At 40.1% G+C, this 14,019-nt stretch overlaps 1 protein-coding gene across 1 annotated transcript in view; it reads left to right on the top strand.

Moving 5' to 3' along the window:
• Positions 1–14,019, top strand: part of LOC104544637 (reelin-like) — a gene marked incomplete at its 3' end in the record, with an annotated part of 89,624 nt that overhangs the window by 55,779 nt on the left and 19,826 nt on the right. The window contains exon 4 of the mRNA XM_010189561.1: positions 10,641–10,711. Within this exon, the coding sequence (XP_010187863.1) occupies positions 10,641–10,711 (71 nt within the window). The remainder of the gene's footprint in view (positions 1–10,640; positions 10,712–14,019) is intronic.

Raw genomic sequence — 14,019 nt, 5'->3', positions numbered from 1 at the left:
ACAGCAAGACAGCATGAAAACTTTTGTAGCAAGGAAAGATTGAAAGATTTGTGAATGGAAACTTGGATAAGATTCGTGTTCTGGTTGATGAAATGTATCTAGAAATATTTATGATGTTTTCTATTTCTCTTAGTTTAGGAATTCTGATAATTTTTTGTGTAATTTTATACAGAGTCAGTATACAGCCAGAGCAATGCTTAGGTACAATATATATTGAGAAGCAGAAATAAATTCATTATGTGAAATTCTGAGCTAAAAGATAAATGTGAACATGTGTCCACTGGGTATTATTAACATATAAACCCAGGTCTTCAGTTTAAATGCAAGGAATTGGCCTCAGGTCAGTACAATTTTAAAAAAGGAGATGGACTGCAATGTCATGCAAGGAATCCAAGCTTCTTATGAGCTGTTTGATAGAGGGGTCCTCAGGAATCTATGTATCTGGAACCTAAAAGGCACAGATCACCAGCTGTATTTTGAAACATTTTATTTGTTGTTTGCAATATATTCTTTTTTGTGGTCTTCTTACTAGAATAACATAGCAGAGTTAATCTCTGCCAATGGATAAGTTCGCCTGTTTCCTTAGCGTGTGCCAAACAAGTGGTACTGCATAGTTAGTCCCGCTATTTTTACAGCATTGCTTTTAGATGCTGTTCTCGGATATGTCTTATTTTCTTCTAAATTGATAATTGTATCTCTGTCATCTGTATGCCTTTACCACTTAGCAGTTTACTGCTATTCCTTCCATCTGTCTGATGGGTCTTCCTTCTAGTCTTTTGACTCATAGCCACATCCATCCCATCCATATGGACAAGGTACCTTCTAGCTTATGGTACACTGATTTTTTTCATTGAAGTTTTTCAAGATTTCAGCCATTTTCTGTGCAGACATGGGATTTTTTTTTTTTCAAAGAAAATGGGTGACCATTCAAAATGGGAAATTGCCCTTTAAAATGGGAAATACTTGTAGTACTTGTCGAATTTGAGCTCCCATGCCATATTTCATGTAACAGAGTAATAACTATTCATGTGTATTTGAAAAGTTCACCTTTCTGGCAATATTTCTTAACTGAATTCTCAATATATTCCTTTTGATTGGAAATTGTCATTAGCAAATAAATCAAAAGTCAAAGTCTGGTAGCATTTCACCCAATATTGTCATTTTTTGTTAATCTGGGACACAGGGAATCCAGAGTTGGGACTGTGCCAAACAGTCTCAGAACACCAACAGGGTATTTTCCTACAGAGATTAATTCTCGTGTTGCGCTCATTCTGCCAAAGATTTCTGAAAACAAATCTGTGCTCAGAGGAAAAATGAGTCAGTAACAAAGAAGTGAGACAAACCATCTATCCTGGAAGTACTTACGTTATTGCTTAGATTTGCTGTTGCTTTGGTTTCTTTCAAGGCTGTGGTTATAAATCTCTTCATTAATACTTTACTTTAAGAGAAGGAGTTTTAGAGTTTGATGTCTGTTTTAATAATAGACTTAAAGAATTATTATCAACACAGCATCGAAAGGAGACATTATGGCAATGTAGCTTAGTGGGTAATTTATTTCTGAGTGAGATAAATCGTGGATTGTCTCCTAGTGAGAAACATGGGTTCGAACTCATTATTGTTGGAACAGTATATTATATGGGAGGCTGCTGTCCAAATGAGTTGTAAATTGAGAGTATTTATGCCTGTGTCAAGTGACTGACCAATTCAAGCTAAATTTCACACAGCAGCTTTTGTTTAACATAATCTTGATAACCTTAGCAGTACTTTATTCACAAATACAAAACATACACAAATACCAGAACTATGAGCCTGGAGATGCTGTTGGGCAATGTGGCAAAGGGCATAGCAGGGCTGTATGTGTTTGATTAGTGGGGCTGACCCTGCTTTGAGCAGGAGGTCTATCTGGAGACCTCTTGAGGCCCCTTCCAGCCTGGATTTTCTTATGATCCTATGATCCTCTCTGAGGTGTGAAGATGAGTCTGTGTGGACAGGTCAGGGTCTCCTGGGTGGAGGAAGAAAAAATTCTGCTCGCAGCTCAGAAGCAGCTGAATTCACCCATTCTGGATCTGGCAGCAGTGGGGGAAGGTTGGGTCCTGACCACAGCGCCCAGCCTGCAAAGACAGAGCTCCCATTTAAGCAGAGTGAAGGCCAGCACCAAGGGATTCTGGGTCATTGCTAACACCCTGCAAGGGGAGCACAAGGGAACTCCTCACCCTAACAGCTGCGGAAGGTTGCTGGGTTGGAAGGCAGGGCTGGAGGTCAGGACCTATTTTAGAAGGACCCAGAGAACAGGCTGCTCTATTTAAATCTGGTTTTATTTGATATCTCTGGGTGAGGTGGGAGAGGTTGGGTATGATTTAGATAATTCACGTCTCTGAGTGTCTCTTAATCCAAACATTAAGACATTGCTCAAATAGCCATCTCTGAAACAGGTATCTTTGCTGAAGAAACACCTAGCTATGCCATGAGCAGCAGGATCCATGAAGCCTCGTTTCCTACATCTTGGGCAGTAAGTCCACATAGCACCCACACCTCTGTACTCCCAGGTGCCCTCACACCATGTCTCAGCCTCACCTGCAGTACCTTCAGGGTCCCCGAATAGCCTCCTTGCCCTTCCCCAGTACAACCAGCTCCTGCTCTTGATGCAAGGACACCTCACCATAGTCTCACCAGTTTATGCCATGTACCTGGTGCCATTCCACCTGCTTTTTTTGGCTGGAGTTCTGTGATACTTAACAAATTTGTCATTTTTTCAGTGACTGATAGAATTAATTATTCTCCTAAGGCAATATTTCACCTGCCTATTTCTATTTGTAAGCTGGTATGGTCTTCAGGGATATATATTTTCTTCCAACACATAAATCTGTCTGAAAATTAAAAACCACGCAGGAGAAATAACTGTCCTTTGTATGATTAGTGACCCTGCGTTTTTTCAAGACATTCACCACATTCCCAGCAAGCAGGAGGCAAGTGAGAATAAGGAGAGAATAACAGTTCGTCAGTAACAACTGCAACATTAACTGTTCTACCTTAGTTTGATTTTCATCAGTCCGTTAAAGGTTCACATACTTCATCTGTTTTCAGTTGTCTGAGAACATTTAGGACAGTGAGAAGAGTGCAAAGAAACATTAGACGAGGACTGTAATATTTCAATGTTCAATGAAGCCTTAGAAAGGGAAAGCTGCCCCATGTGCTCTCGGGTGCAGTCTGTGAACGTTTTGATTTTTGATGCTTTTTAGCTTTAGACCAAGGAGAGAGGTTTTATCCTCCTCTTGTAAGCTGATTTGCACATTGTGGATGCACCAGTTGCATCTCTGTAATTAATATTCAAATGAGTGGGTTTTTAAGAAATTGGGTTAATTTGGCTGTTTGAGGATTTCTCTGTGTGAGTTGTAAAGCAAATACTGAGAATGAGGTTCCAAATTCTCGTATGGTCCAGCTCATCCACAGCTGCTGGCAACGTCCTGCGGGAGCAGTGGGCAGTTAAAGCAGGTTAGAGCAGCCTCTCAGACCTTAACTGGGAAACGGGTAGGGGTACAGATGGCATGAGAGCAGTGAACTGAAAAGGTTGCCTTAAAATCATCCTTTTTTACCCATTATTTAGGATCTTTTAAAGCTAACACTTTTTTCGTCTTAGGATCTCATATTCTGTTTCAGATTTTACTCTTTTAGATTTTAAATGTTATAAAGGTTCCACTGTAGTAGCTAAATATGTTATTTATTATCAGCTTTCATGTAAAAATTTATCACACCAGAAAACCCCAGAGCATCAACTACCTACAGACTCTCAGTTTCCTAGAATCGTGCAAACCCCTTTGCACCACTGGTGGATATTCTGAAATAGACAGCCACAAACTCATGGATAGGGAGAATCAATATCACAGGTATTTATGCAAAGTGTTGGACATAATGGACTGGTTAATTCTTTTGTGCTATGAAAAGTAGTTCTCAAAGTAAGTGTTCATTAATCTAATTAGATGCAAACCTTGCTTTCATTGCTTTGCTTTTACCTGACATGCAAAACCTTGGAATGATGGGTCTGCAGGATAATGCAGACTGGAAGGGACCTCAGGAGATCTCTAGTCCAACATCCTGCCAACAGCAGGGTCAGACAAGGTTGCTCAGGACTTTAATCCAGTTGGGTTTTCAATCCAGCAGCGATGGAGAGGAACTGCACAGCCTCCCTTGGCTGGCTGCTGCCAGGTTGCCCCAGCATCATCTTTTCTGCAGGCTGAACGAGCCCTGGTGCCTCAGCCGCTCCTCACAGTGTTGGTGCTTCAGCCCCGACCATCTCGGTGGCCCCTGCTGAGCTCACCCCAGTGGATCGGCACTGTCAAGCTCGATTAGTACGTGTTGCTAAGAAAAGGATCACACTCATTGTAGAAGCATGTAGGAAATAACTATGTGCTGCAAGTCCATTTACTTAAAACCGGCATGTTCCTTTTGAGATGTCAGGTAATTTGAAAATCCACAGAAAGGTGTAACATTTCCTCCTGTGATACAGGCAAAGTCTTTTTTGATTTTGAAGTGTAATTTAGGTGATTGAATGGTATCTTGATTGAATATAGGTTTTAGAATGCTACACAAGAAAAATTTAGGAAAACTAGTATTTTTTATTAAAAAATATAATAAATTCATTAGCTTAGGGCTAAATATAATTTTTAAATACTCAGTGGATTAAAAATCTAAAATCCATACAGTTAATGTTTCACTAAAGTACAATAGATTGCAAAACCTAAGACAAGGACAGCACCTTCTCACAAACACTGAAAAAGTTGAAAACAGAGACCTAGTTGCTGGCACTGTGTCAGTAGAGAGACAATGGATGCTTGCTCTATTATTTATGTGAGCTGACTGGTTGGCAGATGCCACTGCAATAACCCTTTCTTTAAATTGAAGAAAAAATAGAACTTGCTTTCCTTTATAATCACACAATGCAAAATACTAATGAAAATGTTGGGTTTCCTGTAGCTGAGAAGAAAGTATTGTCCTAATCTGCTTTCAGGCAGGAAGAAGCTCTAATCATTCCAGTCACATAAAACTAGATAGAATTAAGAAAACCTATCTTTTTATTCTCTGATAGAAGGGAAAGGAGGATGAAAATGTTTATATACAGTTTTAAATGGTAATTCTTACTTTTCTTCTCTTTTATAATGCATATTTATTGTTCTCTTATATCTCTTTTTTGTACTCCCACCTTGTAACCAAATAAAAGTTTGGTGGTTTCTAGGACTACAAAAGAAAGTTCTTACAAACTGTGAAGTGTAGGGGCTGAAGCTCCCTATGCACCCTTCTGCTTCTAGTGCTGTAAGCTTAGATCCATTCTCTGCAGTACAGGCTGTAATTATATGTTCATGTCATTTGTTTTTCTACTTGAGGACATTTGTTTTATTCAACTCTTGGTTGAAGCAAGCACTCAAAGGAATGCTTAAATCAATCCCTAATCAGACCAGCATTCCTGAGGGCATGCAGCCTAGCAAAGTTTACTATGTTAAACCATAAGAACATAAATCTGCTTCATCTTGGGCTGATGTTAACTGATGTTACCATTTAACTGTTGTATTCCCCCCTTTATATTTACCTCAGTTTATGGAAAATCATAATATTCTCTCTCTCATACGACTTTTTTTTTTTAATGCCAAAGAACAAGAACAAAACCCACCTCACCTCAATGAATGAAATGGAAATTGTTTTGAGGTTGACTCAAAACTCATTTCTCAAGGTGGAGGGTGGCTTTCTCAGCTTACTGCTGAGCCAGATCTTCTGACAGGACTGAAAGAGACTAAAAGATAATTTTAACACTATTTTTTCTTATGAGGAAGTAAAAAGCTGGCAAAATAATTAACGGCTCATTCCTATCAATATTTCAACTAACATCTTTGACTGAAACAGGAGGGGAGTTCTGCCTTTTTTTGGGGTAGTATAGCCACATTACAAAAACAGGTGCAGAAGATATTTAAGGAAATAGCTCAGAGCTGTAGCTCTACATGTCTTATACGTGTGAGCTGGACCATGTATGCAGATGAAAATGTACACATCAGAGCAACACACAGAAGGGTGCGCAGACCACTGCACACTTTAGGAGTGCCTCAGCTGAAGTTGTTTGTTTTAAAAATGCATGTTTTGCATGGGGTGCACTGAATGATGTAGAAGTTCTGCAAGGCAGCTGGATGCAGTTGACACATTGAAAGCCACATTGAAAGAGTTACAGTTCACTGGGAGGGAGAAATACCTCATCTCTGCACGTGGTTTGTTTTATCCTAACCCAGTGACAGTTTCTGCCAGCCCTATCAGTGTTTTGATGCATGTTTCACTAATGACCGCATGGTCTCAGGTGAAGCTGGTTGATATGGGTACACATGCTCTTGCTTCCATACACGGAAATGCACATGTGTGGCTCTAAATGTTGGCTGACAACCAAAAACATTTGCAAAAGAAGACTTTGATTTCTTTCCTTGGTATTTATTTAATCTTGCTGAGAAAGCTTTTGACATTTGTTCTTCTTTTCCTGTCTCTCAGACTTTATTATTATTTTCAAAACTTAACCAAAGTGTTCACAGTGCCCTTAGGAAAGTGTCCTTTCAAGCCCCTTTCCATGCATGTGCAGTCCCCAGAGATAACTTCAGAGACAAGAGAGAAAGTGAGGTGACTCTTGTTCCTCTTGCATTTACTCTATACAAATGCAAAGAAGTCTTACAATTTATGAATGTGAACCACAGACTTCAGCCCAGGACAGCTGCCCCAAATGAATTGATTGCTCTTTGCTCTCTGACACATACCCTATTTTTTGCACATACCCCATTTTAATCCTTTCTCTCTGAAGACTTTTCACCTCTGATCGAGGCTTTTAGAGCAAGCATGCTAACTCCAGTCTCCTGAACAAACATCTACCTAAGTATTTACATCATACTTGCCAAATTTCCCTGGACATTTGAGCTGAATATGGTCAGGACAGATTACTTTTTTATAGTATCTCAGGGAAAAAACCATTGAGGGACAGGGAGGGAAAGGCAGAGTCAAAAATGTGTCTTTCAGAACCCACAAATCTTGTTCCTGCTACTTTAATTAGGCTGCGCTTGCACGTCAAGTGAAAACTGAAAAAACAATATAGAGGCATTTAACCAGTAGTCTAAAGCCTCCCACCCAAGCATTCTTGGATCAGTAGCCATGAGGGCTCTCTGCATTTTCCCTGCTGGCCCCAACACCAGCACCATCTCCCAGTCAGGTTCGCTATATGGGTCTTGGCTGCTGTTGGAAGAAATTGTCACTGGAAGTTTCAGCCATGGTAAAAGAAATGGACTAAAACCCCAAGCAGCCCAGCATTGCCTTCTGCTGCGCACAGTAAATGGTCATTAAACAGCCTTTGCAGGGCACAGTGAGAAAATGTTTCACACTTCCACTAAGAGAGGCTGGCCACACCTGCTCTCTGCACTTAATCTGCAGAAGGTCTATTCCTTATCCTGCCTTTGAATTTATTTTATTTTGAGACCTCTTAATTAGGCAGTATTTGGGGGTGTGTGTATTAAAAAAACAGAATTCAGGCTAAAAATTAGGCTGGTCTGATGCCCAGTACTGACCGTGTCCCCTACAGCGGCAGAGAGGGAGTGCAGTCTGTGCTGTTGGTGGATCAGACCTGATTTGGGGTCACAGCACCATGGAGTTTGGGAAGACCAATCTCAGCTTCATAGATTCAGTTGCTGATTTCCCTGGAGCTGGCATTGTGGCTGTCACCCTAAATTTCCTCCAGTGGAAGCAGTCACGAACCATTGCGTACAGATACACAGTGTAGCTGCTAGCAGTGGGCAAGCTCTGCTAGTGTGGTAAAAATATAACCTTGTTTTCCTTGATTGTGTTGAAAACCTTTTTGGGGGTGTCATGAGATAGGGTATTTTACTGGAGGAAACCCAAGTCTCTCCCCAGATTTCCCCCCAGATGAATTTGCCTTCCCTCGCCAGGAAAAAACGCAGATGCCAGGCACCCCTGTGAGGACAGAGGGAGCACCAAGTGAACTCCAGAGCACAGCCAGGTGGGAATGGCTTCAGGGGAAGGCCTGGGACAGGTACCCTGCTCCTGGAAGCACAGCTCAGTGTGCTCCACCTAATCACCAGGAGGCTGGAGGGACATTTCTCTGTCTACAGGGTCATGAATATATAAAAGTATCTTTTTCTTTTAGTTCTCACCCCTTTGGAAAGATTCTTCTAGTGAGGAATCACCTCTGCTGACACATGGAGCATATGTCTTGCCTTTTGGCAGAATGACAGGTTAGATTTGATTAGTCACTTGACCTTTATCTGGAAATAAACAGCATACAATGATAGAATGGACCTCTAGACTGGTGTGGAGTAACACAAATTAATAGTCAGTAAGCACCCCTCATCTAAACAATATTTAGCTACCTTAAGGACTGTACAGAAACTTTTGAAAAATAGCACATCAAGAAAATAAAGCCCCATAATTAACAGTTTAGTAACTTTTTTCTCTAGTAGAGTCTTTCTCAGGCATTGCCAATATTACATTTGTTATAATTACTATAAATGTTATGTAGTTTTTACACTTAAGTGTCCACATAAGGATGGATATATTTTTAGATGTGTTATTCGTTTTTAAAAGAGAAAAATCCAAATTCATGATCCTGTTGCATTAATCTCACCTATCAGGTAGGAACATCACCAAGAAAGAAAGTTCAATACAGTAAAGCTATATTTTGCACTTCTTTCTAAAAGTAGCTTAGCACATGCATAATTGCCCTGTATTATTGTCATTTGCACCATGAATAAAGCATAAATACAGAAAAAAACAAGCAGATAATACTGGTAAACTGGCAGTAGCAATACCCTTAGTAATTCTCTGAAGCTGACCAGTGCAGGACTCATGCATATGCCCATTGCCAAGCTAGCGCTGATGTGAGCACACGCTGTAGGATGCAGTGCTCTTACTGCACAGCGCCGCTGTCCCCAGGGTGCACATTGCTCTTGCTGTGGAGCAGCAATAATTGGCTCCCAGTCTGCATCATCAAGCAAGCGATGACAGACACAGAAAGATGCAGATCATTCAACTGGCTGCTGGCTCTCTCCCCCAAATCCCCTTTTTCTCACTCGCATGCAGAGATCCAGCAAACAGCACACAGTTTGGTACTATTGGTGTTACTTGGTATTTGTTTGGATTCAGATACATACTCGAGCTCCCCTTTGCACGTGGTCTGTGGTTTGAGAGTTTGCTCCTCTCTACCTCATAAAGGAATTTTGTGGTTGCCATCATTGTTGCGTACTTTCTGAACTGTATGCTGGGCTGCTGCATAAACAGCATCTCTGAAGTCCCAGTCCACTGCTAATACGAGTTTTCTTTCTCACTGTCTGCAAAGAGCTCTCTTTTCCACCCTGCCAGCCTGGAGGAGGGTACAAAATACCTCCTGTACCTTAGATGTGGCAGATTTTTGCATGTGCCCAGGAGTATGGTGAGCCAGATTTTTGCTCAAATCATGGAATTCCTGCAATGAAACATTTTCAAAACATGTCTGTCTGTGCTGTGCTGGACCCACAGCTGGCTGTGGGATGCCTTGCCATTTCATCTGCTAGAGGAAGTCACCATATCTGGTCCTTTTAAAGAAGCCTGGACAAGTGTTTGATTTTGGAGGTTGTTTGGTCCCATTCTGACTTCTGTGTCTGCATACACCTGTGAGAAAATTTGAAGAAACATATGTAGTGATCATGGTTTCTTGCATATTCATCACAGCAGAGCTTTAAGAAATACTTTAGTTCATACTTTTAAATGAGACTTTCATGAGAAATTAAAAAGAAATGAGAGTCTCAGCTCTCTTGCCTTTCTTTATGCTCTGTGATGACATATTTGTTTTTATTTTACTCTGTACTCAGTATGGTCACTGGTCATGACAGCAGATGAAGAAATGTTAATGAAGATCTATGGAATGATGTTTTGCTGTATTTTGCAGAAGTGTTGGAAATCCTAGAATAGTTTCCATGATGCACATGGTAGGGACTACAACCAAAACCTCACACTGGTAATGTGATACCGGGACTAAGGCCAAAATACTATCGTTACCAGGTGAGCCAAGGCTCCGGGTTTACATACCCTCTGAAAGTCCGAGCAGATGGAAAAAGCACCACAGCTCTCCTTTCACAAGCAGAGGAAGGGAGTGCTGCAAAAAGCCCTAAGAGCATCAGGTGGCCGTAGTTCTACATTTCTGGTCACATATATTGCTGCAAATAGAGCTTGTCTAAATGAGCAGGAAGCAAATTTGATCCCAGAGAAGTTTTTATTTACTTCTGTTTGTGCTCTGACAGTTTGCAGATAGGTTTTACCTTGAGGATCCACAGTATTTGAAAAAATTAATATTAGATATGCTAATTTTGTTGTTCTTCCTTGTCAGTGTAACTGGCCTAGTAGCCAAGAAAAAGCTATATATTTTGACTTTCCTTTCAGATCATTCCTTTACGTTCCTTCCTGACGTTTTCATGAGCAAGTTAGGTGTGATCCGTCAGAGAGGGCACACAACTGACAGAAAAACCACACTCATAAAGTAGTTTTCAATGTCTTACTGTTGAACTGAGAGGTTATATGTATATTTGTTCATATAAATAAGTATACTACATTATTTATTGTTGTCTTTTTTATGTTCACAGGGCTACAGCTACTCATAGGGGCCAAGTTATATTCAAGGATGCCTTAGCACAACAGCTGTGTGAACAGGGAGGTAAGAGATGTCATCGTATTTTAAAATATTTGGCAGATGTGGTTTTTCCGTTGTATTTGCATGTCAGTGTTACTCATCATGAAAGCTATTTTGTAGACAACTAAGTATTAGGATTTTATATATATTATTAAAACAGATACTTTCTTTGTTTTCATACTACCCATTAGTCATCTGGGCAACCCCTCTGTCCTCTCTGCTAAATGTTGGGGAATATACAGACGTTAAAGTAAATCCTATTGCATTATACACTTACCAGAAATCAACCTGTAACAACCAACATTTGTTTTTTGTCAAAACCACAAGCTGAGTTTTCTCTCACTGTGTTAACTGTAAGCAAGAAAATGCAATTTGCCTGCAGCAAAATCTTTGATTACCATCCAGCTCACACGTATCTTTGTGCAGAACTTGCCTTCCTGTTTTGTGAAAGTAGGACATCAGTTTTTTGCCCGTCATCTGCAACATTTGATCATTTTTACAGCGAAACAAAATGTTTGACTTACACAAACTTTAAAAATCTAATTGTTTGCACAGCTTGTAATATATATCCTTTTGATAAATAACCTAAAAATAAATGTCAGTGGTTGTCTACAGAAAGTACACTGCTTTGAACTTGCTTCATTAAAACAATGGGAAGTAGAGAAGGTATCCAGAATTTCAGGTGCAGGAGAGAAAGAAATTTCTGTGCTGATCCAGTTTTCTCTGCAAAATTCCAGTGATATTTCCATGTGAAAAGAGACAGTGAAACATGGGCCAACCAATCTAAAATAAATATTTCAAAATCAGAAATGTATTGTCATATTGACAAACAAGAGAAAACCTCCTGAAATACATCTTTTGAGGGCATTAGAGCTCTAGGGTTTTTTCCTATGAGTTTGAGAATATCTATGCAATGGCTTTTGCAATAAAAAGCTGTTGAACATAATGTCAGGAGCGTATACTGAGTTATTGATGCAAGTTATGAATAGTACCTCCATGATAGTGAGGGAAAAGTATTTCCATTTTCAGTTTCAGTATTTGAGTTTTCAGTATTTTAATATTTCAAGGGGAAGTAGGAAAGGGGATTACGATAGGTGACTGAAAATGTCAGCTAACAACCTAAGAAGTCAGATTTTAAATTAATTAGGAAAATGTTATACAGATGCTGGCAATCAGACAGGAGCATTATAATGATCTGGATGGAAAGTAATTAAGCGAGGCATGTATCAGTATTTTTACTTTGTGGAAGGAAAAAACATCTGGAGAAATTACCAAAATGTATTTGGTATTCAGAACAGGAGATAAATTGTTCCCCTGTAATGTGGGTGTGGAAGAGCAGTGTTTCTGTGACCAGTAAGAGGAGATTTGGGAACAGAAGTGTTGGCAGGATCACCATTTGGGATGTGCTAAGGAGAATGGTGAGGCTATCTCACACAGGCTACTTGCTGGATGGACACAAGAGTGAAAAACTTAATATGCACTCATCAGCAAAAAATGATGAAAAGCCTCATAAGCAGATGAAATACTCCAAAGCCGGACTGCATAGGGAGCACACCACAGCCAAAGACAGTCTGTGGTGGCCAGAACAGGTGAGGAAACAGAAGGAAGTAAAAGATGTATTGATGGCAGAGTGACAGAGCCAGAGCACTGGCAGTGACCAGCACGATGAAAGCTATGTGCAAGCAGAGTGAAAGGAAGTACATGACTCTCAGTGTCAGAACCAGAAGCGCGGCCAAGGAGAATATGGAAAAAGCAACAAGATTTCTCCCTGCTAGAAGAAAATCCTTGATAAGCAGAGATTAGTGAGTATAAATACATCCATCCAGGCTCTGACAGTCCTTTCTTCAGACATGAAGTAGCAAGAGATTTTAGAAGAGAGCTGACAGCAGAAATTGTGATTCTTTCACTCTTCTCTGCTTTACATTTCTCCAGGTTTGGAGCATAGCCTAACCTCAAATCAGCATTTTAGCAATACTTGTTGGTCAGAACAATGAGTCATTATGGTACTATGTGCTCTTCCCAAGTTCACAGGGACTCTGCAGGACAAGGAGAAAATGGGATTTGTGTATTGCTTATGTGTAGAGAATAAAAGATGCTGAGATATGCCTGGGCATTCACTGGCTGCTCTACTGTGACAGTCCCTTTGCCTCCTCCTGCCACTCAGCCACTGATAGCCACGTCCTGCACCACTTCTCTGAAAGGGCCTCCAGCTTCCCCACCTTGTCATAGTCTCCCTCATCCTTATGACTTTTGTGTTTCCCCTGATTTTCCTAGCAATTCTCTTTGCTTTATACAGAGTCATTTCAGAATCTTTCTGGATTTGCCTTCCTCAAAATATGTGATGTCATTGTGGTAACTCTGCAAACATCAGATTTGACTTAGTCAAGGATCACCCAGAGGTACAGTTCTATGGTCAGTTGACCGTGTATGACAGCCATGTAATCAGTCATCAGTTTTCCCTGCAATACCAATGTGTAAGCTTCTCAGAGGTTCTCTTAGTCCTTCTTCCACATTTTTATCCCTACCAAGGCTTCTCTCCTCTTAGTTTCCTAACTTGGCCACAGTTTTCTTGACGCAGCTAGTCAACCACTCCTTGCCCACTGCCCTTCCTCCTGTCCAGCTCCAGGCTCTCCTCTGCCCTTGTGTCCTTATTTCTTCAGCAGATAATGTGCCCTGCATTAGTCCCCCTAATCAATGTGTACTGTTACAACTGATACTATTAGGATTAATTTTCCTATTCAAATAAAAGATGCTTTCTTTGAAGCAAACCTACCTTCTTTCATTCCATGAAGAGAATCATGGTTTCATCAATACTGTAAACATAAACAAAGGATTCTTTCAGAAACAAATAGTGAATTTATTTAGATGCAAATATCATATTAAGATATATGCAAAACAGCAAGGTAGATTGACATAAATTAGGTTTATGGTCTTTTTCTGGCCCTAAATATTACTATACTGAAATGCTGTTGTGAATGATGTGACATACTAACTAAAGAAAATAAAACCACAGAGCCACTTCATAGATTTATTAGAGAATATCTTTTTAATAAGTGCGTTCACTGGAGATTATATCAGACTTCATAATAACTAGTACAAAGGATATACATGAAGACATGAAAGTAGCAAGGAATCTCAGAAATCACGTTCACTGTGGCTGTCCACCCTCAGATGTGCATTAGTAAATCCTAATAGAGTTAATGAGATTTGTGCTGTGAAAGGAAAGTGTAGTTCTTATTTTGAAGAGAATTAGAGGATGATAAGGGGCAGTGTTAAGGGATGGCAATGCCAAACAAACAGCCCTATGTATAATGTAAATGGAAAAAGAAATG

This window comes from Mesitornis unicolor, unplaced genomic scaffold, assembly GCF_000695765.1.
Source record: "Mesitornis unicolor isolate BGI_N332 unplaced genomic scaffold, ASM69576v1 scaffold12118, whole genome shotgun sequence".
NCBI classification, from domain to species: Eukaryota; Metazoa; Chordata; class Aves; order Mesitornithiformes; family Mesitornithidae; genus Mesitornis; species Mesitornis unicolor.
Note: the sequence above shows the minus strand (reverse complement) of the source record. Positions and strands in the feature narration are given on the sequence as shown.